The sequence below is a fragment of the Chiloscyllium plagiosum genome, unplaced genomic scaffold (assembly GCF_037043375.1).
Source record: "Chiloscyllium plagiosum isolate Xiang-an unplaced genomic scaffold, Cpla_swu_hap1 HiC_scaffold_30, whole genome shotgun sequence".
Taxonomy (NCBI): domain Eukaryota; kingdom Metazoa; phylum Chordata; class Chondrichthyes; order Orectolobiformes; family Hemiscylliidae; genus Chiloscyllium; species Chiloscyllium plagiosum.
In genome coordinates, this window is record NW_028270168.1 from 17,564,749 (window position 1) to 17,591,800 (window position 27,052).

Here is a 27,052-nt window from a genome sequence, read left to right on the forward strand (position 1 = left end):
CATGTTTTCCCAGGATCCAACTGCAGTCACTGGAGGATCCAATTACGGCTTCTCTGAGATCCACCTCTGGTCACTGAGTGATCCAGTTCGGTTTCCATAGTTTCCCCAAGATCCAACTCCGGTCATTTTGTGATCCAGTCCGGTTTCCATGGTTTCCCTGAGATCCAACTCCGGTCACTGGGGGATCCAGTCCGGTTTCCATGGTTTCCACTGTTCCAAACTTCATTTCCCAGGAGGCCCTTGGCCCCGCCCATTGTCATTACATTAATACACCGCGGGCTGATGTTGCTCTGATTGGATGCTGGTGGCAGAATGGGGTGGGTTGAAGGCAGTGATTGGTCAGCTCTGCTGTCACCCAGGAGGGAGTGGGCGGGGATAACGTGGTGACGCAGTTTCTGTGCGCGGAAAGGGGCCTAGCGGAGCCGGGACCGGGGACCAGCCTGAGGGAGTGATCGGGGCAGGGAACCGCGCACTCGGCGCCTACATGGAGTCGCCTACAGAAGCGGCGGGTATGCTCGAGGCCTCTGATGCGTGACTTGCTGTCAACTTGTGACACTTGACAGGGCCTGAGTCGGTGTTCCGTCGCCGGGCTCGGGTTGTCTGACTGCGGGCGGCCCAGCTCGAAGTTGCCGGTTACAGTAACACAGCCCGCGTCTTCCTTGCTCCATGTCGTTCACATTCCCCCCCCCCCCCCCCCCTCTTCTCCGGTCCTTCCCTCCCGACCCAACTTCCCACATCTCTTCGCCTGTCGACGCCCCCACCCCCAAACCTGGTGTTTTCTCTCTGTTTTCCCTTCCACCTGCGTGGCCACCATTCACTCCCAAGTTATCCTCCTATTGCTGACGCTCCCCTTCTGTAGTACTGTGCCCCCCCCCTCTCCCCATACCACCTCCCTGTGACACTACTGTAGTTGTTTACCCCCACCCAGCTACATTCGTGTCATCATTACCCCCCAAAACCACACTGTAGTGTCATTTCCCTCAACGCTGGACCCCACCGTTCCCTTCTCAATGCAGTGTTGTCAATTGTCCCCAAACTGGCGGTGTCATGCCCCTCGAACCCGACCTCAGTGACATCATTCTTCCCCCACGGCATCGTAATTCCACTAACACCCCCCACCACCATATTGTCATCTTTTTCAACTGAGTGCCCCCTGTGCCATCCTTTCCTCATTCCCGAACTCTCTCCGAAGGCACCATTGTTTTCTCGCGTAAACTCTTCCGTGCAACTTTCTCACCCTCGTATTTCCTTCTCATAAAGTAGCGCTGAGGAGCAGTAGTAGGTTATTCACCCCTTCGAACTAACTCCACATTCAATAAGATCACCACTAAACTGGGACCTTAACTTTCCAGTCTAAAATCCCAAAACGTCATCTTTGGCAAAAATCATTTTTGCTTATCCTTGAATAAATCAAATTGTTTTCTGGGGCTGGTGCTGCTGGGAGAATTCCACAGACAAACTTCCTTCTGAGAGAAAAACAAACTCCACCTTTCAAGAGAGACTTCTCATTGTTAACTGTGTTCCTGAGTTCTGGTCTCTTCCAAGAGGAAAAATCCTCTCAGAAACCACCTTATTGTCCCCACAGGATCATGTGTGCTTCAATAAGATTACCTCTCATTATTCTAAATTCCTGTGGATGTAGGTCTGACCCATTCAACTGTTCTCCATTAGCATTTAATCTCAGGAATGATCGAGTGAGTGAACCTTAATTTAACTGCTTCTGATGTAATATCAATTTTCAAATAAGGAGCCAAAATTGTACATGTACTCCGGACATAGCCTTACCAAGGTGCTGTACAGCTACAGTAAAACTTCTCTACTTCTATGTTTCATATTCCTTGCAATGAATTTAACATTCCATTCACATTTCTAAGCACTTGCTGTGTTTGCGAACTAACTTTGTAGTTCATACACTGGGACAACCAGGTCTCCATCCTGAAGAGTTCTTCAATATCTCCTTCCCCACTGCTCCCCTCCCACCTTTTCAATAATATTCTACCTTCCTGTTTTTACTGCCAGATTGAAGTGCCTCCAGACTACTCCTGTAACTGTTCTCATTTTCTCCCCCACCCTTAGCCACCCAAAAACCCCACTGTGTTGACTGTCCTCCACCCAAATCCTTAGGATGTCATCTCTTAGGTCTTCCTTCTCTTTGGTCTGACTGTATCGGCGCTGCCTCGTGCTCCCACTAGGAGGTTGAACAGTTCATCCACTTTACCAACACCTTCCACCCCAACCTAAAATTTACCTGGACTGTCTCAGACTCCTCCCTCCCCTTCCTAGACTTCTCCATTTCTATCTCGGGCGACCGAATCAACACGGACATTTACTATAAACCGACCGACTCCCACGGCTACCTAGACTACACCTCCTCCCACCCTGCCCCCTGTAAAAACGCCATCCCATATTCCCAATTCCTTCATCACCGCCGCATCTGCTCCCAGAAGGACCAGTTCCAATACCGAACAACTCAGATGGCCTCCTCCTTCAAAGACCGCAATTTCCCCCCAGACGTGATTGACGATGCTCTTCACCACATCTCCTCCACTTCCCGCTCCTCCGCCTTTGAGCCCCACCCCTCCAATCGCCACCAGGACAGAACCCCACCAACCTCCATATATATCGTATCATCCATCGTCATTTCCACCACTCCAAATGGACCCCACCACCAGGGATATATTTCCCTCCCCTCCCCTATCAGCGTTCCGAAAAGACCACTCCCTCCGCGACTCCCTCATCAGGTCCACACCCCTCACCAACCCAACCTCCGCTCCCGGCACCTTCTCCTGCAACCACAAGAAATGCAAAACTTGCGCCTCCCCTTACTTCCCTCCAAGGCCCCAAGGGATCCTTCCATATCCGCCACAAATTCACCTGCACCACCACACACATCATTTACTGCATCCGCTGCACCCGATGTGGCCTCCTATACATTGGGGAGACAGGCCGCCTACTTGCGGAACGTTTCAGAGAACACCTCTGGGACACCCGCACCAACCAACCCAACCACCCTGTGGCTCAACACTTCAACTCCCCCTCCCACTCCACGAAGGACATGCAGGTCCTTGGACTCCTCCATTGCCAGACCATAGCAACACGACGGCTAGAGGAAGAGCACCTCATCTTCCGCCTAGGAACCCTCCAACCACAAGGGATGACCTCAGATTTCTCCAGTTTCCTCATTTCCCCTCCCCCACCTTATCTCAGTCTCAACCCTCAAACTCAGCACCACCTTCCTAACCTGCAATCTTCTTCCTGACCTCTCCACCCCCCACTCTGGCCTATCACCCTCACCTTATCACCCTCACCTTAACTTCCTTCCACCTATCGCATTTCCAATCCCTCCTCCCTACCTTTTATCTTAGCCTGCTTGGCACACTTTCCTCATTCCTGAAGAAGGGCTCATGCCCGAAACGTCGATCCTCCTGCTCCTTGGATGCTGCCTGATCTGCTGCGCTTTTCCAGCAACACATTTTCAGCTCCTCTGCCTTCTCCCAACAAAGAATACACCTCAGTCCATTGGCTCTCAATGTTGTATTGTCTATTTTTTAAAATTCTCATTATTTTGCTTCATTCTCGCCAAGCCACCTTCTCCCCTCTTTCAGTCCTGAGATCTCTGCATTCATTCAATTTTTAATTTTTATTGCTCGAATTTTGTTGGCTGCCTCGGCCTTAGTCTCTGGAATCCCCTCAAATTATTTCCATCTCCTGTTTTCAGATAGTGCTAAATATTCAGCTGTTATAAGTGCATGTTATTGTTATCTTAGTGGCGAGTGCTGTTCTCCACTGCCTATGGAGTTTTTTGAATCCTCTGCTGTCTTTTTTCAGATTCCTGTGTTGTGTGCTGTTCCTTGCCAGGATTAAATGTGGGCTATTTCTGTATTTCTGCACTCTGTGTAAAACTGGGTGTTAATCTACAGCACAGTGAGAAACAGCAGATCCCATCTATCCTGTGACCGTCTGACCTGAGAGCAATGGAGCCACTTAACATAACCAGGGACATTATCCAGCGGCAGATAAAGGTACTAAGTGTGTTCCTGGTCTTGTTTGTGCATGCTGCAGTGTGAGCTGTGTCAGGGAGGGCAGAGATTTGCCACTACTGCTGTTGAGAGGATGAAGCCTGCTTTGAGAGAGTTAGATGGTAAGGGTGGGCCAAGTCTGGTGATTGGAAAAACGTGATGAGTCCTGTCTGTATCTTACATTGCCCCTTGCCTCTATAGGAAAGGAACACTCTACAGTTCGAGCGTCGATATCATGTCATTGATCCATTCATCAAGAGGCTGGGCCTGGAGTGTGAGCTGGAGGTGAGATGTCTGAACTGCTGGTAGCCCTGCTAAACATGGATGATTAAATGCATGGCATGTGAAAGTTGTTGACTCCTTTCTTTGCTGTAACATTCAGTGCACTGTGGCCAGCCTTTTGAAAGAGCAATGTAAATGGTTCTATTCCACTACACTTTTTTCTCCCAGAGTGCTGTAAGTTTTCCATCTATAAGTGTTTATCTAATTTCCTTTTGAAATTTGCCATTGAATCTCCCTTTCCAACAGTATAGTGTAGTGTTGATCGCAACTTACTATGAATTTATTTTCTCATTACCTGTCTAATTCTTTTGCCACTTGCCTTATATCTGTCTCGTCCAATTGCCGCTGGAAGTTGTTTCTCCCTGTCAAAACTACTCCAAGTATATCTATTAAAGTCTTCAATAGGCATTTGTTCTAATTGGAATGACCCAGCTCCTGTTCTTAGACTCCATAATAATGTGTTGTGACGTACATTTGTAAGCTGTGGGCTTTGATTTGGTATCTGAATCTTATTTCTGTTCTTCCTTTCTGTTCTGTAGGGTCACTCTGGGTGTGTAAACTGTCTGGAATGGAATGAGAAGGGCAAGTAAGTAATGACCTCCACTTCTAAGCTCTTTCAGGCACATACTGTCTTTCTGTCACCACCATCACTCCCTGCCTCCTGCACCTCCCACCTCCAAACACCACCAGCTCCCCTCTGAAATTCCAGCCTCTGTGTCACCACACACAGACATTTATTCTCTCTTTAAACTGTAGTTTGTTGGCCTCCGGATCAGATGATCAACACGCCATTCTCTGGGATCCTTTCAGCTGCAAGAAACTGCTGACCATGCACACTGGACACACGGCCAACATATTCACAGTGAAGGTATTTACTGACAATTACTGCATTCAGCAAACTTCGTATTCTTACTGGATCCACTTGTTAATTCTGCTTCCCTTCACTGCTTACTACTTATCCACAAGTTGGCACTTGTGGATAAGACTGCTTTTATTTTTACTACTCCGTTTTTTTTCAGTTCCTGCCTCACTCAAACGACCGCACATTGATTACTGGAGCTGCTGACTCCAAGGTTCATGTCCATGACTTGACAGTAAAGGAAACTGTTCATATGTTTGGCGAGCACACCAATCGTGTGAAGCGAATTGCAGCCGCTCCCATGTGGCCTAACACATTCTGGAGTGCAGCAGAGGACGGAACTGTCAGGTATGTGTCAAAGCGCAGGCTATTCTCCCGTGATCAGCTGCAGTTTATTAGTTTCTGGATTAGTGGTGCTGGAAGAGCACAGCAGTTCGGGCAGCATCCAAGGAGCTTCGAAATTGACATTTCGGGCAAAAGCCCTTCATCAGGAATAAAGGCAGTGAACCTGGAGCGTGGAGAGATAAGCTAGAGGAGGGTGGGGGTGGGGAGAGAGTAGCATAGAGTACAATGGGTGAGTGCGGGAGGGGATGAAGGTGATAGGTCAGGGAGGAGAGGGTGGAGTGGATAGATGGAAAAGGAGATAGGCAGGTAGGACAAGTACGGATAAGTCAAGGGGACAGTGCTGAGCTGGAAGTTTAGAACTAGGGTGAGGTGGGGGGAAGGGGAAATGAGGAAACTGTTGAAGTCCACATTGATGCCCTGGGGTTGAAGTGTTCCGAGGCGGAAGATGAGGCATTCTTCCTCCAGGCGTCTGGTGGTGAGGGAGCGGCGGTGAAGGAGGCCCAGGACCTCCATGTCCTCGGCAGAGTGGGAGGGGAAGTTGAAATGTTGGGCCATGGGGCAGTGTGATTGATTAGTGCGGGTGTCCCGGAGATGTTCCCTAAAGCGCTCTGCTAGGAGGCGCCCAGTCTCCCCAATGTAGAGGAGACCGCATCGGGAGCAACGGATACAATAAATGATATTAGTGGATGTGCAAGTAAAACTTTGATGGATGTGGAAGGCTCCTTTAGGGCCTTGGATAGAGGTGAGGGAGGAGGTGCAGTTTATTAGTAGTAACTCAATGGCCACTCATTGCAACACTATATAGTGTGGGGGAGACATCCACACCCCTCAACTTGTCATCAATGTCTTTGATATTCACATCACTCCATCTTGAATTTTAAGACTGTGTATTAGATTTGTTTTGTCTTTGTACCAGACTTTCATTACTGGTCATCTGTTCCTCCCCCAAGCCCAGAGGCCCACCATTTACATAGTCATAGAGATACGCAGCATGGAAACAGACCCTTCGGTCCAACTCGTCCATGCCAACCAGATATCCCAACCCAATCTAGTCCCAACTGTCAGCATCTGGCCCATATCCCTCCAAACCCTTCCTATTCATACACACATTCAGATGCCTTTTAAATGTTGCAATTGTACCAGCCTCCACCACTTCCTCTGGCAGCTCATTCCACACATGCACCATCCTCTGCGTACTTGCCTTCAGTTCTGTTAATGTATCATCTTTCCTTTCCTGTTGCAGGCAGTATGACCTGAGAGAGAGCAGTAAGCGCTCACAGGTACTGGTGGACCTCACTGAATATTGTGGGCAGCACGTGGAAGCGAAATGCCTAGCCATTAATCCTCAGAACAATAATTATCTTGCTGTCGGGGCAAGTGGTCCCTTTGTGCGGGTTTATGACATTCGTATGATTCATAATCACAGGTAGGGTGGAAGCTGCTGGTACAGTGACAGCAATGTATGCAAGCTGTCCAGAATATTCCATTCAGAAAGTGCTCTTTCACCCAGCAATTGTAATTTAGAAATGTCATAATTTTACACTTTATAAATTTGTCCCACCAGGCAGAGTATTGGAGAACCCATTATTGCAGTAATTGTAAGTGCAGTGCCTCAAATCTCACTTCGACAGCCAGCACAAGTTTGGCCTGTCTGGTTTGGACAGTGAATTACTTCTATTATAAAGCTCAGAAGACTGTGTCTGCTGCTTTGACAGTTGATCCTCGAGCCATATTCAGAGAACCACTACAGCGTGTCTGCCTATGTGTTTTTAGGTGGACAAAATTCTGGATTATGCTCATTAAATATGTAAACTGAATTCCCTGTTGTGCAGACTACCTTTGTCTCCTTTCTTTAAATTTGTAACAGCCCTATTTCTAATTTCCTAATGACCATTATGTATAGGTCATCTTTATAAGGTGCTAATTGTTTTCTCGAACAGGCTATTATTAGAACAGGGATGTGCTTATGGGTTTGTTTGTGATACCAGTGAAAGGTAAATGAGAGGATGTGCAATGTGTACCAATGTTTCTTGGCTTTCGCTTCTTGAGACATTGGCTGCACTTGCCTCACTCTAATGTAATTATTTGTATATATGCCAAGAAAGTGAGTGTTGGCACAGTATCTTACTAGGACTTTATACTTTGAGCCCAGGGCTTGTCTCACTGAAGACCTTTAACAATTTTCTGTTCTTCTTGACCCAGAACGTTTAAACCAGTTATCACAGGCAAGCTACTTAGTCCTGGGTTGGGATGTGAATCCTTAAACTTGTGTTGAATCTGTCATTCACAGCTACAAAACAAATTCTGCAGCTACTACCACACTGAAGCCCCAAAACTGTTTGACGATGGTGAAATTAATGAATGCCACATTAACATTTGGATTGGTTGTTCTTCAGGTCTGACTTGATGAGAAAGAAAATATATCCTAGGTTGGCTTCAAGCATGGAGGGTAGAGGGTCACGAGCAAGAGAAACCGTGAAATAGTTCATCTTGTTCTCTCTCTCTTTTGTGTCTGACGTCATTGCCATCTCCTATGTTCTGGTTGTCAGAGGGTATTGCACTCTGGTATCATGGACAGATCTGCTCCCTTCTATTTATCATCAGCATATAAGGCCATGTCACACTACAGTATTCAAATCACACAGTTCATGATCAGTAGATTTGCATAAAGTAAGATTCAGGTTAAAGCAATTTTTCTCAACTGAATGGAGGATTGCTGCAGTTTCTTTTAACTAATTTGTTCTCATTGTTGCCTGAAGTTTTTGGCCTAGGTTATGTGTAACCATTTATTACTTTGCTTTTTGATAGAAAAGCAGCAAAGCAGAACTCAACTCCTGGATTGCACACATTTTGTGACAGGTACAAATCTGTGCCGGATGGAGCTGTTCAGTATTATGTGGCAGGTATGCAGTGTTCTGTTTTGATGCATGTGCTCAGATATGTTTACAGGCCTCAAAGATTTGGCCACTTCTATTTTACAAGTTTGTGATTTTTTTTTTCTCTTAATTGCTCATGTTGTGTTAGCAGCCTTTGTCATGTATCTGCTGGATTCTGATAATGTACATTGTGGAATCCTCACCCAATCCAGAACAAAATCAAGTTTCTGGCTTTGAACTGAACTGATTAAGGGTGTAGACAATGGAGAGATGGTATGTTCTTCATTATAGAAATTGAGGTCTGTGATACTCAGGCAGTTTCAACACTTGTGATTGAATTGCCTTCATAAAATCTGATGTGAAGCTTTGTCAAGTGAAAGGATCACTGGACATGAAACGTTAATTGTGTTTTTCTCTCTACAGATGTTGCCAGACCTGCAGAGTTTTTCCAATAGTTTCTATTTCTGTTCTCATCAGTGTCCCCAATGTCCAAAACGCACACACTACTTGTAACTCATTCCATGGTTAGATTTTGATTAAAATGAGTCTTGAATGAAAACTTCATAATGCATCTTTAATAGTATATTTCCCCTAATGTTTCTCAGATTGTATAAGGAACACATGATAAGCAGGTGCCAGGGATTGAGTAGTCAAAAGTCATGGGTTTTTAATTCTTAAAGGATAGAGATTTATTGGGATTTTTGTGTGTGAGAATATATAGAAGACAAACATTTGTGCTAACCATTGTGTATAGGTCATCTTTACAAGATGCTAATTGTTTTCTTGAACAGGCTATTATTAGAGCAGGGATTTGCTCATGGGTTTGTTAGTGGTACCAGTGAAAGGTAACTGAGAGGATGTGCAATGTGTACCAGTATCACTAAAAGATAAAGCCTTCAGCTAATCTGTTAATCCAACAGAAATGCCCCTTTGTGTCTGATCATACTACATTCTTCTGCTATGTATCTTTAAAGATTTTTCATCACATTTATATCAAAGTTATGGTTGAAACTTGAACCGCTGGGGAAATGTGTAACTATCTGTTCTGAACAGAGATATCCATGACCCTAATTCTCCATTTCTGTGATCACTTCAACAATATTTGTGCCAGAAAATACATGTTTGGATCTTGAAAGAGGCTATTTAATCCTCTTATAGTTGAATAGCTTCTCTTGCAGTTAAGTATTGTCACTGACTAGATTCAGCTTAATTGAGATTCTCTGGCTATAAAGACATTTCAGTATTCTGTAGTTTCTGACTAATTCTCTCTCTCTCTTTCCCCCCCCCCGCCCTCGCTGCAGGTCATCTCCCAGTGAAACAGCCTGATTATAACAATCGCCTCCGTGTGCTTGTAGCCACCTATGTAGCCTTCAACCCTGATGGGACTGAGCTTTTAGTCAACATGGGAGGAGAACAGGTAGGACAGAGGGCATTATATCTTAATGCAAAGGTATTCCCGGAACAGGTTAACCTGTATGGATGTACTTTATGTTGGAGCTCTGTGCATAGAGTGGATAGTACTTCTTGGGCTCTGTCCCTGGGGAGGTGATCCCTTACTGCATCTGCCTGAGGCTCTGAGGAGCAGGACACTGCCCTTATCACTGGGCTACCTAACACCCATCCATTCTACCCACTGTAGAAGCATAGGTGTAGAATGTACTTTATTTTTCAATCCCTCAATCTAAACCTGCGATTTGAATACGTTGATGTAATTAATGGGTGTGACAAAGTGTTGACTGAATGTGATGAGTAATTGCTCAGATATTCCATAAAATATCACTGAGTATTTCTAGACAAACCAGTCAGTTTAACAGCCCAGGATGTGCTTGTACCTTGGGTATAAGTAGAAATAAATGCAATTAACTAATGAATTGAAATTGGGCAAAATGTTTAAACAAAATGTGTCACATTTGCAGGATGTTCATGTGATATAACAGATACTGGCCTCATGGGAGGGACCAAAGACCTTCAACTGGTGAAAGGAAACAGCATCCCACTCTTGGCTTGTCCTGCTCTTGCAGACATAATTTAGTTCCTAGTTATGTCCATTCGTTAATCAAAGCAGAGCAGTTGTTGCGGGAATGTTAAAACAGAAATGTTAAGACACAAATGGGAACATTTACTATGAGGGGAATTCATTAAGCACTTGCTGCAGATCTTAAATTGGACTATACTTAACTTAATCCTGAAATGGTTCAGTAAGCCATTCATTTCAAAGACAATCGGGCATAGACAATAAAAGCTGGCCCAGCCAATGACACACATCCCATGAATGAATTAAAAATAGTTTCCTGTGTCAACTATGGTTCTCTCCCACTCAAATCCTTTAATGTGTAGCCCCTTCCTTGCTCTATACAGTGACTTGAGGCCTCTTCCTTATCTGATGTGTTAGAGTTCCATTGTGAGTATCAACGATAAGGACAAGACAGATTTGGTAAATGTTACTTTCATGAACCTGGAACATTTTATGGGAGTGGAGATGCTGAGAAAGGGAGTTCCAGCAAACTGTGATAAGTTGGCTGAAGGAGTAGCACTGATCATAGAACATAGAACATTACAGCGCAGTACAGGCCCTTCAGCCCTCGATGTTGCACCGACCTGTCATACCAATCTGAAGCCCACCTAACCTACACTATTCCATGTACGTCCATGTGCTTGTCCTTAAATATACTTAAAGTTGGCAAAACTACTACCGTTGCAAGCAAAGCATTCCATACCCTTCCTGTCCAGGCTTTCCTGAAGAAGGGCTTATGCCTGAAATGTCGATTCTCCAGTTCCTTGGATGCTGCCTGACCTGCTGCGCTTTTCCAGCAACTCATTTTTCAGCTCTGATCTCCACCATCTGCAGTCCTCACTTTCTCCTCTCCCTGTCCACCCAATCTAACCCTCTGTTTATCTTTTATGTCTCTATTAAGTCACCTCTCAACCTTCTCTCTAACAAAAACGGCCTCAAGTCCCTCAGCCTTTCCTCGTAAGATCTTCCCTCCATACCAGGCAACATCCTAGTAAATGTCCTCTGCACCCTTACCAAAGCTTCCACATCCTTCTTATAATGCGGTGACCAGAACTGTACACAATACTCCAAGTGCGGCCGCACCAGAGTTTTGTACAGCTGTAGCATAACCTCATGGTTCCGGAACTGGATCCCTCTATTAATAAAAGCTAAAACACTGTATGCCTTCTTAACAACCCTGTCAACCTGGGTGGCAACTTTCAAGGATCTGTGTACCTGGACAGCGAGATCTCTCTGCTCATCTACACTACCACGAATCTTACCATTAGCCCAGTACTTTGCATTCCGGTTACTCCGACCAAAGTAAATCACCTCACACTTATCCGCATAAACTCCACTTGCCACCTCTCTGCCCAGTTCTGCAGCTTATCTGTGCAACCTACAACATTCTTCGTCACTACCCACAACTCCTCCACCGACCTTTAGTGCCTGATAGGCAAGTATTGAAGAAGAAAAGTGCACACGGTTTGGTAAAGATGAGGATGACATAGCATTTGCCAAATTTTGTGAAAAGGGCTTAAATTTTGTCTCATTTTCCTTTGGAGCTAGGATATTGAAAATATGAACAGGAGGAACTGTATGTGCATTTTTCTTTTAAGTGCAACATTGACAAATTTTACTTGAGAATGTCCAACTCTTTCAACAAACTGAAAATTAACTTATCTCCAGCTTTTGCATTGATTCTTATGGAAACTTGCGTTTCATTTGAAGTTGTTTCACAACGTCTCAATTTTCAGGAATGCAACACAACTTTAAGCAATGATTGCCTGTTGTTGATTTCACGTGAAACTGCATTAGACTAATTTGGTTTTGTAACTAAATTGTACAAGTTAATTCACAGCAAGAAAATGAATTTCTCTTGTATTACAGGTCTATTTGTTTGATCTGACAAATAAGCAGAAGCCCTATACATTTCTGCTACCCAAGAAGTGCCACTCCTCTGCTGGTGAGTTAATTAGTGTGTGCAATATCTGTGGAATTTAATGGGACAGTGCACGTTATACACCACAGTATTGGCCCAGCTTTCTTCATCCTCTCTGTATTTCTGATATCCTCTGAGAAGTTTTCCTAAAAAATATGAGGCTGAGGAGTGAGTGTTCCTGGGACTCAGTCATAACTGGTGGCTTGAAGGGGTGAAGTTATAAAGCACTCTTCATGACCACTGGACTTGTGTGTACGAAACGTAGTGGCTACTTTGCACACAGCAAGCTCCACCAAACACGAATGAGTTAATAAACAGTTTCTGTTTTTTTTTATTTTGGTTGAGAGAGAAATTTTGGCCTAGACAGTGGGGTTAGCTCCCCTAATTGTCTTGAAAACAGTGCCATTGGATCTTTTATATCCACCAAGCCATTCCCTTTTCATCATGAAAAGGGAAGAAAAGGCAGAGAATCAAAGGACAAAGAAAAGGCAGGCTTTTTTTTTTGTTTGTTCATTGGATATGGGCACATCTGGCTAGGCCAGCATTTATCACCCATCCCTAATTTCCATGCAGAAGATGGCAGTGCATTAACGACAGAGTAGATGAAAGAAATGCAGAGCAGAGATGGATATTTGAGACAATATTTTCTTAGAAGTAATAAGTGAGATCAATTATTGAACCTCAAAAATCTGTGCCTCCATCAGTTTTAAAGCAGGTTTAATGGACTGGGTGTTAACTTTGTTTCGCTCCACAGATGCTACTATCTGAATTTCTCCACCATTTTCTGTTTTTATTTCAGATTTCCAGTGTCTGCAGTATTTTGCTTTTAAGGTGTGGTGAATAGTCTGGGATAGAGGTGCTTGCAAGCAGCCAGTTAGTGTGTTGTAAATTGTAAATTCTTTTTAAAATTTCTTGCAGATAAGCACAATATGTGATTTTAAAAATAGGATTGACTTGTATCAGCCCTCTTGATTCCATATCCCCACTAAATTTGAACTCTACACAATCTTCAGTCCGTGCACAATATCACAAATGGTTGTCTAGTTTATTAGAAAATGTCTTACTAAGTAGCTAACTTCAATGGATGAAAATATTAGAAAAATGTAGGTCTTTCCAGGATTAAGTGACAGGCACTGAAACCAGGGACAGAACATCACAATGAACTTGGATGAAAGCCCATCAATCCATTTTGTCTAATTTATTCAGAGTATCAATTCTGCTGTCTCTCAACAGGCAGACAAAGCCTTTATTTTGGCAGCTCTGACAGCCTCTCATCCTCAACGTGGCACCAAGTTGCTTACAATATATTCAAGACTGGAGTCAGGATTGGAACTCTAATCTTACTACCCAGAGTTTGAGTGCTAGCCACCGAGCCAAGCTGAAATTCCAGTTGAACAAAGTTTGGTGCAGCAGACAGTAATTTTGTCAGAGGGTCAGCATATGTTGTGAGAGAGCCATTTGCAAAGTATTTCAAACCTGACTGCTCCTATGCATGTGTTTCCTTCTCTAAAGCTCTTTTAAATTGCAAGTGCTAGAAATGTCACAATACTGGAAACACCAAGCAGCTAGTCTATTTTCTGTGGTGAGAACAGACAAGTTGCATTTCAGTTATAGTCACTTAATTGCTGGGACGTAAGAGTTTTGATACAATAAGTTTGCATTGGTTTTGAGAAATCGATGTGCCAGAGGCACCATTAAGAAAAATTGACACTGGCATATTGTTTTGCATACTTCTGAGTCTTGGACATCTCTGTGTATTTAATTCTATTTCTATCTGGCAAGTGAACTTTGACCTTATACTCAAAAGCTGCTGAAAAAATTGACCATGTCTAGGGATGTCCAGTGTTTGGGTCAGAGAAGTAAATGACTGGTGTGCTGAAGGAGCCAGCATCCCAGCTTATGTACAGGATTAATACTGACTCATCAGGACAGTTTGCCTCAGCACCACAACAGAAAGATATGGCAATGTTCTTACTCCTGAATGCAGTCAAAAACCAAAATACTGCAAATGCAGGGCATCTGAAGTAAAGGAAAAAGAAGTAGCTGTTAATGAACAGCTTATCAGACTGCCAGTTCAAGGAGGAAATTAGTCTGTCTGTTTCCTGCCTTGAAATTGGGAACTATTAGAAATTTTCAGCATTTTTTTAAAATAAAGGTTACAGCAAGGAAAATTCGTGGGGAAAGAAGTGGGAAAAACTTTTGAGTGGAGACAAGAGACCATTAAATTTAGTAATATTTAGTGAGAAAAGAGGCCTAACGAAAGACACGTGGCACAAAGTGAGCATAGTTGAAGGGATTTCCAAGAAACAGTGGAACAGTATTGTATTGTCCATTTTGGGTACTGGACATGATCAAATTAGGAACTGTACTGCACAGCAGCGTATGGGGATACTGGTATAGACAGAATCGGGATTAGCCTGTGCTGTGGCATGTGATGATGGAGAAGAAGAGAACTAGGATTAAGTTCTGTTAGTGTACCATCTGTAATTTATAACTTTGTCATTAGGCAGGGGAATGACATTGACCGCAGAATTCTGGGAAGTACTGTACTGTGATATGTAGTGTTGCAGCAATGCTTGTAATTGGCAGAAAACAGTCTTTGATGTGAGTTGCAGCAGGGAACTAGGGAAATGCAAATTTTGTACCCCCTCAACAAAGAAATGGCAAGACAGACATGGTGCCTACAATGCACTCAGTTTAACTTCAGATAGTGGGAAGTCTATTGAAGACAATTTTCAAGGACATAATGGGTGACACAATGGCTCACTAGTTAGCACTGCTCTCTTACAGCACCAGGGACCCTGGTTTGATTCCACCCTCAGGTGACAGTGCAAACTCCCAAGCAGATGTGGAGAGAATGTCTGTGTGGTTTCCTCCGGGTGCTCTGGTTTACTCCCATGGTCCAAAGGTGTGCAAGTTAGGTGGCTTGGCCGTAGTGCCTAGGGATATGCAGGCTAGTTGGATTAGCCATGGGAAATGCAGGGTTACAAGGATAGGAAGGAGGGTTGGAGTGGACTCAATGGGCTGAATGGCCTGCTTCTACACTGCAGGGATTCTGAGATTCTATAATTGTATTCCTACCTTTGTATAAATAATTCTCACTTGGAGGAGCATTAGACTAAATGCAAATGAATATTATTATGACACAGCGGTGAACCCTGCTATTAACTAAACCAAATACCCAGAAAAGCTCATCTCATTTCATTATCTGTTTAATATGGGTGACAGAGAACTCCCAAATTCCATTATTTAAAGAAAATAACATCACTTTTAGAGTTAAAAATAAATTGAACATTAAACAACAACTATTCACAACGCTAATCCCCCCTTTCTCTTAACTGTTTATTACCTGCCTCCAACTCTATCACAATATGCGGTTCCAATAAGATACTTGTTAAAATTACATCAACTTAATTTCAATAATGCACAGCTGCTGTTGACTTCTGTGACTTCATTCTTCTGGCTGCTGAATTCCTTGGGTCATCCTTGTCTTTGTACTGCGTGTATGTTTCATATGAAAAGGTACCTTTTGATAACAAGTGTTTCCTAACTTCTTGGACCCATCTCAATGGCAGTTGCTCGCGCTCTCTCTCTCCAATTTTCAAAATGTCCACATTTTTATGTATACCCCCAACATCTGATTCTCATTGGTTCAATGTTGGCAAAACAATAAATTCAAACTCGATTGAGTTTTTGTATATTGGGGCATAATTTAAACCAATCAGTTAAATTCAAATTATTGTCCAAACAGCAACCAAAGCTCAGGTATCCATTTCACAGCCAAAAGTTTGAAAACTTTCAATTTACCAGTACACTCTGGGACTGCCATTTAGTCATATACACATGTGCTTGTAAGCACTCAGTTCAGAACAGCATTAACTCTCTTGGAGGTATTGTACATGCCTTCAACTTAGTTCAAAGTAATTTGTTAAAAGTAAATTGTATCTAATTTACATTGAATTATTTGGAGTAAAAAGAATAAAGATAGTAATGAAGATTTTGTATATTTGGAAATTTAGGAAATTTGATAAAATATAACAGAATTATTCAGAAAATTAAAAGTAGATGGGATAGATATGTAGCTGGTTGAATATATAATTATCTAAGGGATAGAAAGCAGAGAGTTGTGATTTTTTTTTTTGCATATTTTCCTTTCAGTTAAACAATATGGTCAACTTATTTGATACGTGAATATACCTACTAGAGAAGGAGCAAAGTGTAGCCTATTGGGAAGTAAGGCAGGGCAGGTGACTGAGGTGTCAGTGGGAGAGCACTTTGGGGCCAGTGACCATAACTCTCTTAGTTTTAAAATAGTGATGAGAAAGGATAGACCGGATATAAAAGTTAAAATTCTAAATTGGAGGAAGGTATTAGGCAAGAACTTTCAAATGTTGACTGGGAGAAGGTGATCACAGGTAAAGGGACAGCTGGAGAATGGGAAGCCTTCAAAAATGAGATAATGTGAGTCCAGAGACAGTATGTTCCTGTTAGGGTGAAGGGCAAGGCTAGATACAAGGATTGCTGGATAACTCAATAAATTGAGGTTTTGGTCAAGAATAAGAAGGTAGCATATGTCAGGTATAGATAGCAGGGATTGAGTGAATCCCTAGAAGTGTGTAAAGGCAGTTTAAACTATTCTGGCAGGGGGATGCGAACCAGAGCTACAGATCAGAGGAGAGGGTAGTTGTTGGAATGGGCTGGAATAGAATGCAGAGAGTCTGTTAGGAAGGATGCACTGTTGTTAGGACAAAGAGATGGGTTAAAGTGTCTGTGTCAATGCAAGGAATGTCAGGAATAAGAGTGATGAACTTAGAGCATGGATCAGTACTTGGAACTATAATATTGTGGCCATAATGGAGACATGGATTTCACAGAGGCAGGGATGGTTGCTGGAAGTTCCAGGGTTTAGATATTTTAAAAAGAACAGAAAGATGGGTAAAAGAGGAGGGGGAGTAGCATTGTTAGTTAGAGTGATTTACAGCTGCAGAAAAGGTTATTGAGGAGGGTTTGTCTACTGAGTCAGTGAGAGTCGAAATCAGTAACAGGAAAGAGGCAGTCACTTTGGGTGTTTCTATAGAACCCCCCCCCCCCCAAGATCTGCTGTTCAGAGTTGTTATGGGTAACTTCAACTTCCCCAATATTGATTGGAACCTCCTTAGTACAGATTTGTCAGGTGTCCAGGAGGGATTCTTGACTCAATATATAGAAACACCGACTAGGGGGAAGGCCATATTGGATTTGGTGCAAGGCAACAAGCCAGGCCAGCTGTCAGATCTCTCGGTAGAAGAGCATTTTGGTGACAGTGACCACAACTTTAGCATAGCCATGGGGAGGGATAGGAGCAGACAGTATGGGAAGTTATTTAATTGGGGAAGGGGAAATTATACTGCCATTAGATAGGAGCTGTGGAGTATAAATTGGGAACAGTTGTTCTGTAGGAAAGGCACAGCAAAATGTGAAGGCTCTTTAAGGAGCACACATTGTGTTGGATAACTTTGTCCCAGTTAGACAGGCAAATAATAATGTGAAGGAGCCTTGGATGACAAGAGAAGAGGAGCTTCTTGTCAAGAGGAAAAAGGAAGTTTGCTTAAGGTTGAGGAAGCAAGGATCTGGCACAGCTTTAGAGGATTACAAGGTAGCTCGGAAAGAACTCAAAAATGGACTGAGGAGAGCTAGGAGGGAGCAAGAAAAAGCCTTGGTGGGAAGCATTAGGGAAAACCCAAAAGCAATCTACACATAAGTGAGGAATAAGAGAATGGTCAGAGAGAGTAGGGCCCATTAGGGATAGTGGAGGGAACTTGTGCCTGGAGTCTGAAGAGGTAGGGGAGGCCTTGAATAAGTTTTTGTTTGCTTTAGTATTCATTAGATTAGATTAGATTAGATTAGATTACTTACAGTGTGGAAACAGGCCCTTCGGCCCAACAAGTCCACACCGCCCCGCCGAAGCGCAACCCACCCATACCCTTACATGTACCCCTTACCCAAGGCTACAGGCAATTTAGCATGACCAATTCACCTGACCTGCACATCTTTCGACTGTGGGAGGAAACCGGAGCACCCGGAGGAAACCCACGCAGACACGGGGAGAATGTGCAAACTCCACAGTCAGTCGCCTGAGGTGGGAATTGAACCCGGGTCTCTGGCGCTGTGAGGCAGCAGTGCTAACCACTGTGCCACCGTGCCGCCCACAAGAGGGACCTTGTTGATAGTGAGAACACTGTGGACCAGGTTAATAGGCTGATACAGATTGATATTAAGGAAGTGGACGTGCTGGAAATTCTGGGAAGCATCAAGATAGATAAGTTCCCAGGGCCGGACCAGGCTATGATCTTTGCATCCTCATTCTCCACTGAGTAGTACCGGCTGATTGGAGGGAGCCGAATGTTGTTCCCCTGTTCAAGAAAGGGAATAGGGAAATCCCTGGGAATTACAGACCACTCAGTCTTGCATCAGTGGTAAACAAGGTACTGGAAAGGATTCTGAGAGATAGGATTTATGACTATTTGGAAAAACATAGTTTGATTAAAGATAGTCAGCATGGCTTTATGAAGGGACAGATCATGCCTCACGAGCCTTATTGAGTTCTTTGAGGATGTGACAAGACAAGTTGACGAAGGTCGAGCAGTGGATGTGGTTTTTGTGGATTTCAGTAAGGCATTTGATAAGGTTCCTCATGGTAGGCTCATTCAGAAAGTTGAGAGGTATGGAAAGTATTCCGCCTGGAGTTCGGTCACCAGTGGTGCCCTGCAGGGATCTGTTCTTGGACCTCTGCTGTTTGTAGTTTTTATAAATGACTTTGATGAAGAAGAGCAAGGGTGGGTTAGTCAGTGAATTATAAATTGAGACCAGTTGTTCTACGGGAAAGGCACAACAGAAATGTGGGCTGAGAAGTGGCAGATGGAGTTCAAATTGGATAAATGTAAAGTGATTCATTTTGGAAGGTCGAATTTGAATGCTGAATTCAGGGTTAAAAACAGGATTCTTGGCAGTGTGAAGGGAGAGTGGGGTCTTGGGGTCCATGTACATAGATCCCTCAAAGTTGCCCCCCAAGTTGATAGGGTTGATAAGACGTATGGTGCTTTGGCTTTCATTAAGAGGGGGATTGAGTTTAAGAGCCACGAGGTTTTGCTTCAGCTCTATAAAACCCTGGTTAGACCACACTTGGGATATTGTGTCCGGTTCTGGTCACCTCATTATTAAGAAGGATGTAGGTGATTTAGAGAGGGTGCAGAGGAGATTTACCAGGATGCTGTCTGGATTGGAGGGATTGTCTTTTGAAGAGAGATTGAGTTGAACTCGGGCTTTTCACACTTGAGAAAAGAAGGAAGAAAGGTGACTTGATAGAAGTGTGCAAAGTAATGAGAGGCATAGATATAGTAGATAGCCAGAGAATTTTCCCCAGGGCAGAAATGTCATTCACTAGGGGTCATAATTTTAAGGTAATTGGAGGAAGGTTTAGGGGAAATGTCAGAGGTTAAGCAATGTGGTGGGTGTATGGAATGCACTGCCAGCAGTGGTAGTAGAGTCAGAGACATTGGGGACAATTAAGCGACTACTGGGTAAGCACATGGACGGCAGTAAATTCATGGATGTGTGGGTTAGGTTGATCTTAAGTTAAGGAACAGTTTCTGCTGAAGGGCTCTGGCTCGAAACGTTGATTCTCCTGCTCCTTAGATGCTGCCTGACCTGTTCCTTTCAAGCAACACACTTTCAACTCTGATTTTAAATAAAGATAAATGCTTGGCACAACATCGTGAGCTGAAGGAGCTGTACTGTGCTGTATTGTTCTATGTTCTACAGTTGGAGTCCACTGAAGAGGGAGATCAGGAGGGCAAAAAGGGATAGAAGGTAGTTTTGGCAAATAGGGTTAAGGAGACTCCAAAGTGATTCTACAAATACACTAAGGATAAAAGGGTAACCAGGGAGAGAATAGGGCCCCTTAAACATCAGCAAGGCCGTGTAGTGTGGAACTGCAGGTGATGACGATACTAAATGAGTAGTTTGCATCTGTGTTTACTGTGGAGAAGGATATAGAAGCTAGAGAACTTGGGAAAATGAATAACAACATCTTGAAAAATGTCCACATTACAAAGGAGGAGGTGCTAGAGTCTTAAAACACATAAAAGTGGATAAATTCCTGAAACCTGATCAGCTGTACCCTTGAACTTTGTGGGAAGCTAGGGAAGTGATTGCTGGGCCCCTTGCTGAGATGTTTATATCATCGATTGCCATAGGTGAGGTTCCAGAAGACTGGTGATTGGTTAACATGGTGCTACTATTTAAGAAAGGTAGTAAGGAAAACTCCAGGAACTATAGAGTGGTGAGCCTGACATCAGTAGTGGGCAAGTTGTTGGACGGGTTCCTGAGGAGCAGGATTTACGTGTGTTTGGAAAGACAAGGACTAATTAGGGAAATCAACCTGGCTTTGTTTGGGAAATCTCACTTGATTCAGGTTTTTGAATAAGTAATGAAGAGGATCAATGAAGGCAGAGTGGTGGATGTGATACTATTTGGACTTCGGTAAGGCGTTCGACAGGATTCCTCATGGTAGATTGGTTAACAAGGTTAGGTCATAAGGAATGCAGTTGGAAGGTCATGTTGTGGCTATAGGAGTTGGAAGGTCATGTTGTGGCTATACGGGACATTGGTTAGGCCACCTTTGGAATACTGCATTCAATTCTGTTCTCCCTACTATAAGAAAGATGTTGCAAAACTTGAAAGGATTCAGAAAAAATTTACAAGGACATTGCCAGGATTGGAAGATGTAGGGAGAGGCTAAATTGACTGGGGCTATTTTCCCTGGAGCATCAAAGGCTGAGGGGTGAGGTCATAGAAGTTTATAAAATCATGAGGGGCATGGATAGAGTGAATAGCCTTGGTCTTTTCCCCGGGGTAGTGGAGCCCAAAACTAGAGGACATAGGTTTAAGGTGAGAAGGGAAAGATTTAAAAGGGTCCTAAGGGGAAACCTTTTCACACAGAGGCTGGTGTATTTATGAGCTGTCAGAGGAAGTGGTGGAGTCTGGTACAATTACAGCATTTAAAAGTCATCTGATAGGTATATGAATAGGAAGGGTTTAAAGGGGTATGGTCAAATGCTGGCAAATGGAACTGAATAAGGTTAGGATAACTGGTCAGCATGGAAGAGTTGGACCGAAGGGTCTGTTTCTGTGCTGTATATCTCTGACTGACTGACTCTATAAACATTGGCAAAAAGATGGGTTAGCTACCAAAGATTTAGTTATCTCCTTTCACTTTGCTGGCCTCAAAGGATACCGACAAATGTAACAAATATTGAACATGCTTTAGGAGATCGTGACAGAGGACATTAGAATATGAAAGGTAGTTCTGATCTGGATAGCTACAACATTTTGCGACTTAATTGCCTTTACAATTTGTAGAGAAACTTCATCAGATTTTCTTGAAATTGGCCACAAATTTTTTTAATCACTCCTTCCCTTTGCAGGATTAGCATTACGAACCACTGATTTGTTCATGCATGGAACGTCAAAGTTATTGAAGGCCATTTTTTTTTGTTTAGAAGTAGCAATATAACAGAAAACACTGGAAATACTGCTTCTGATGTAAGGTCACACCTGAAATATTAACCCCGTTCCTCTCCAAACAGCTGCTAATAGACCTGCTGAGGTTTATTTTTATTTTATTTTTTGCTCCTCTTAAAGAACTCTCTTCTGCAGCATTTTACAACTTCATTTAAGTGGCAATTGAATAAACATGGAAGGGGCACATTAAGGGGCATAGGAAAGAGCAGGAAAATGAAAAAAGACTGCTCCAATATGTTGAACTGAGTGGGTTCTATGTGGGGAGAAACCATCCTACTAAGTTGCCATATTTATAGACTTGTGCACTTGCTGTGAAACTACAGTCCAGCCAGGGATGACATGGTGGCTCAGTGGTTAGCACTGCTGCCTCACAGCACCAGGGACCTGGGTTCAATTCTAGCCTTGGGCGACCTGTGAAGTTTGCACATTCTCCCAATGTCTGCGTGGGTTTCCTCCGGTTTCCTTCCACAGTCCAAAGATGTGCAGGTCAGGTGAATTGGCCATGTTAAATTGCCCATTGTGTTAGGTGGATTAGTCAGAGGGAAATGGGTCTGGGTGGGTTAGTCTTCGGAGGGTCGGTGTGGACTTGTTGGGCCGAAGGGCCTGTTTCCACACTGTAGGGAATCTAATAATAGTGATGTTTCACCTTGCAGATTTACAGAATGGAAAATCAATAACAAATGGAGTTACAAATGGAATCCATCTCCACAGTAATGGCTTCAGGCTGTCAGAAGCATGGCCACAAAGCAGGTAAGAGAACATTCTGCTTGGACAGTGAGTTGAGACTGGACACACACTAATGCTGGCAGCACTATACCTGGTATGAAAACCGGTAAGTGTTGAATCTGGGCCAGTGGAACAGTCCTGGGATTAGAGGACACTTGAAATATAATCTAACAATCATGCAAAAAAACACCACATTTTTGTTGTTACTGCCTCTATTCTTTCTTCAGTGCCCCGCAACAGTTTACAGCCAATATTGTGCTTTTCTCAAATACATTTTTGAAGAAGTAACAAAGAAGATTGATGAGGGCAGAGCAGTAGTTGTCATCTATATGAACTTCAGTAAGGCATTCGATAAGGTTCCCCATGGGAGACTGATTAGCAAGGTTAGATCTCATGGAATACAGGGAGAACTAGCCATTTGGATACAGAACTGGCTCAAAGGTAGAAGACAGAGGGTGGTGGTGGAGGGTTGTATTTCAGACTGGAGGCCTGTGACCAGTAGAGTGCCACAAGGATCGGTGCTGGGCCCTCTACTTTTTGTCATTTACATCAATGATTTGGATGTGAGCATAAGAGGGACAGTTAGTAAGTTTGCAGATGACACCAAAATTGGAGGTGTAGTGGACAGCAAAGAGGGTTACCTCAGATTACAACAGGATATAGACCAGATGGGCCAGTGGGCTGAGAAGTGGCAGATGGAGTTTAATTCAGATAAATGCGAGGTGCTGCATTTTGGGAAAGCAAATCTTAGCAGGATTTATACACTTAATGGTAAGGTCCTAGGGAGTATTGCTGAACAAAGAGACCTTAAGTGCAAGTTCATAGCTCTTTGAAAGTGGAGTTGCAGGTAGATAGGAGAGTGAAGAAGGCGTTTGGTATGCTTTTCTTTTTTGGTCAGAGTATTAAGTACAGGAGTTGGGAGGTCATGTTGCGGCTGTACAGGACATTGGTTAGGCCACTGTTGGAATATTGTGTGCCATTCTGGTCTCCTTCCTATCGGAAAGATGTTGTGATGCCAGGGTTGGAGTATCTGAGCTACAGGGAGAGGCTGAAGGCTGGGCCCGTTTTCCCTAGAGCGTCTGAGGCTGAGGGGTGACCTTATAGAGGTTTACAGAATTATAAGGGGCATGGATAGGATAAATAGACAAAGTCTTTTCCCTGGAGTCAGGGAGTCCAGAACTAGAGGGCATAGGTTTAGGGTGAGAGGGGAAAGATATAAAAGAGACCTAAGGGGCAACCTTTTCACACAGAGGGTGGTACGTGTATGGAATGAGCTGCCAGAGGATGTGGTGGAGGCTGGTACAATTGCAACATTTAAGAGGCATTTGGATGGGTATATGAATAGGAAGGGTTTGGAGGGATATGGGCCGGGTGCTGACAGGTGGGACTAGATTGGGTTGGGATATCTGGTCGGCATGGACGGGTTGGACCAAAGGGTCTGTTTCCATACTGTACATCTCTATGACTCTATGATGTTCACTGTTGTAAAATTGGAAACAGGAAAGTCTATTTTTCACACAATAAGCATGCTGTCTTCCCTCCCTCTTCCCACTCTTTTCTCACCCTACCCCCTCCCCCAAAGAAAAGTAAGATAATAATGACACATTTAACATTTTGATGGATAAATATTGTCATCAGCATACAAGTTCCTTTTGCTCCTTTTAAAATCGGTGTAATGCATCCACCTGAGAGAATCTATTTTCATACTTTTATTCTGCTTTGACTTAACTTCTCATCTGAAACACAGCACTTCCAACTGGAGCAGTGGAATATCATCTGATGCCAGAAATTACTTAAATTCCCCACCCTACTTACTTAGAGATGAGTGCTACCACCTGAACCATGCTGATAAAAGGGACCCTTAAATCCAGAAGTGGAGTATTGTGGAATGGAGTCCTGAAGTCTAGCAGACATTGAGATTCCACAGCTTTGAAGAGGCAGAGTTGGCATAATCAGGATATGGGGTAAGGATATGGGGTAAGGCTATAAGCCTTGTAGAGAAGGTACAGGAGCCAATGTCTGTCAATATTAATGTGCCAGGCCTCTTGTGGTATAGTAGTAATGTCTGTTCCTCAGAACCAGAAGGCCAGAGTTCAATCCCACCTGCTCCATGACATGTCTTAAGATTGATTAAAAATACATTATAGTCCTGCAATAAAGCAATGAGTGCATTTAACTGCTTGTCTCATATGAAAGTGATTAAATTGCCCACACATCTAATAGTATTTAATGGACGAGTTGGACCGAAGGGTCTGTTTCCATGCTGTACATCTCTATGACTCTCTGACTCTAAATGCTCCGTAGTTCACCAGTTAGAGTTTTGGGTTTTAGGAATAAAACCCCTCCACCTGGTTCTTTGTTTAATCCAGTTATGGCTAATCTGCATCAACTCTGACTATGGGTATTTCACTGAATTACAGACTGTTACAATGTAGGAGGAGGTCATTGTGCCTGCAATGGCTCTTTAAACATGCAATATTACCAAATGCCAATCTTCTTTCTCCCTGTAACCTTACACACTATTTCTGTCCAAATAATCATCCAATGACCTTTTGAATGCTTCAATTGAATCTCCTTTCACCATACTGCCAGGTTATACATTCCATACCTTAATTACTGACTGAGTGAAAATCATTTTTCTCACATCACTCTTGCTTCTTTTGCACATCTCTTGAAATCATTCTGATAACTTATCAAATCTCCTGTGAGCCATCTGTTCTCCAAAGGAAAACAGTCCCAACTTCTTCAGTCTGTACTTCTAATTAAATCTCTCATTCCTGGAACTGTTTTTTGTAAATCACTTTTGCACTCTCCAATGTATTCGCATCTTTTCTATAATGTGTACCCTTGTGGGCACCACATTACTACAGCTGAGGTTTAACAAGTGTCCTGTATAAATTCAATATCACTTCCTTGCTTTTGTATTCTATGCCCCTATTAATAAAGCTGACGACAGTGTGCGCTTTATTTACTGCTTTCTTTATTTGCCTCCCCCCCCCAAAACACTTTGAATGATCTGTGTTAATATACACCCAGGTACAAAGTACATCACTTCACATATCGCTGCATTTGATCTCCTCTGCCAATTACCCACCCACTCCTGTTTGTCAGTGTCCTTTGAGTTCTGCACTGTTGTCCTCACAGATTCCTGAAGAAGGGCTCATGCCCGAAACATCGATTCACCTGCTCCTTGGATGCTGCCTGACCTCTGCGCTTTTCCAGCAACACATTTTCAGCTCTGATCTCCAGCATCTGCAGTCCTCACTTTCTCCTCACAGATTGCAATTTTTCCAACTTTTGTGTTATCTGCAAGCTTTGAAATTGCCCCCAGCACACCAAGATTTAGGTAATCTATATTGGGAAAAGCAAGAAAAAGTGATGAAAGTAAATCCAATCTTCGTGACTTATTTTTGGCATGTTATAAAGTAAGAAGGCCTCAGTTCTTTCCAATTCCAGGTATTTTAAATGGCAACCATCTCTCCGTAGAGAAGCTGTTGTTATTTTATATGGGACACACTTGAAGGACAGCTTAAATAAACTGCAGACTGAATTGTTAAAGTTTTTTGGATAAGCAGGAAAAAAATCACATTCTTACATGAAAAGCAAGAAGTAAAGACTTGCATTTATATGGTAGTGACTGAAACCTTGATATCCTATAGTGAGTCTGAAGTATAATCACTGTTGTAATGTAGGAAACTTTGCAGAAAGTAGTGGATGACAAGTTCTGGAAAACAGGAATGAGAAATGAAACAGCAGTCATTAGTGATGTTCATTTGAGAAATAAATATTTCCCAGAACACCAAGGAATAGCCTTACTTCAGAAGGCACACTGCTGAATTTCCCAATCTTCGAAGTGGTTGAAGGCTGAGATCGGTTATTGAACTTTATTATTCACACTTTTGAAGACACTTGAAATCACGAAGTAAAAAACTTTAATGAAGTTAAAACATAGGCAATTCACATTTTTTCGAAGCTTTTCCACTTGTACTCATTAGGACAATTTGCAAGAATACCAAAAAAAGAGGAAAACCAACATCTATACAGTATGAGGAGAATGTTGATTGGTAAGTGGATGCTGATTGGTAGAAGTGTTGCCATGGCGAATGTCAGGCTTTATTTAAAATTAAAACCAGAAGTTGATTCTAGTCAAGACATTGATCAGGACAATGAACCAGCGCTTGGCTGTCACTTATTTTGTTGAGTTGAAACCAATATAGGGCGTGTACATATATATGTTTGCGAAGAAAATTACCACTCATGTGCCATGCTGTAAGCCTGACTGACAATTCTAAATTGGTTATTCGTGTAGTTCTTTGCACAATTGGGATTATCCAACAAATATTATCCAATTGCCAAATCGCATCTAATGTTGGATACTATGTTGCAAATGCAGGCTGGTTCTTTGCGGTCTTGTTGAGCACAAGATAAAAAAAACTTTGACAAAATGTA

The 27,052-nt window shown here is 43.1% G+C and overlaps 1 protein-coding gene across 1 annotated transcript in view; it reads left to right on the forward strand.

Moving 5' to 3' along the window:
- Nucleotides 1-379: 379 nt before the first annotated feature.
- The window catches only part of wdtc1 (WD and tetratricopeptide repeats 1), a 45,144-nt gene continuing 18,471 nt past the window's right edge, over nt 380-27,052 (forward strand). Inside the window, exons 1-11 of the mRNA XM_043717461.2 lie at nt 380-509; nt 3,829-4,022; nt 4,221-4,304; nt 4,841-4,887; nt 5,058-5,169; nt 5,321-5,508; nt 6,749-6,931; nt 8,314-8,408; nt 9,683-9,798; nt 12,265-12,340; nt 22,531-22,627. Coding sequence (XP_043573396.1) covers nt 3,975-4,022; nt 4,221-4,304; nt 4,841-4,887; nt 5,058-5,169; nt 5,321-5,508; nt 6,749-6,931; nt 8,314-8,408; nt 9,683-9,798; nt 12,265-12,340; nt 22,531-22,627 — 1,046 coding nt within the window. The 5' untranslated portion in view covers nt 380-509; nt 3,829-3,974. The remainder of the gene's footprint in view (nt 510-3,828; nt 4,023-4,220; nt 4,305-4,840; nt 4,888-5,057; nt 5,170-5,320; nt 5,509-6,748; nt 6,932-8,313; nt 8,409-9,682; nt 9,799-12,264; nt 12,341-22,530; nt 22,628-27,052) is intronic.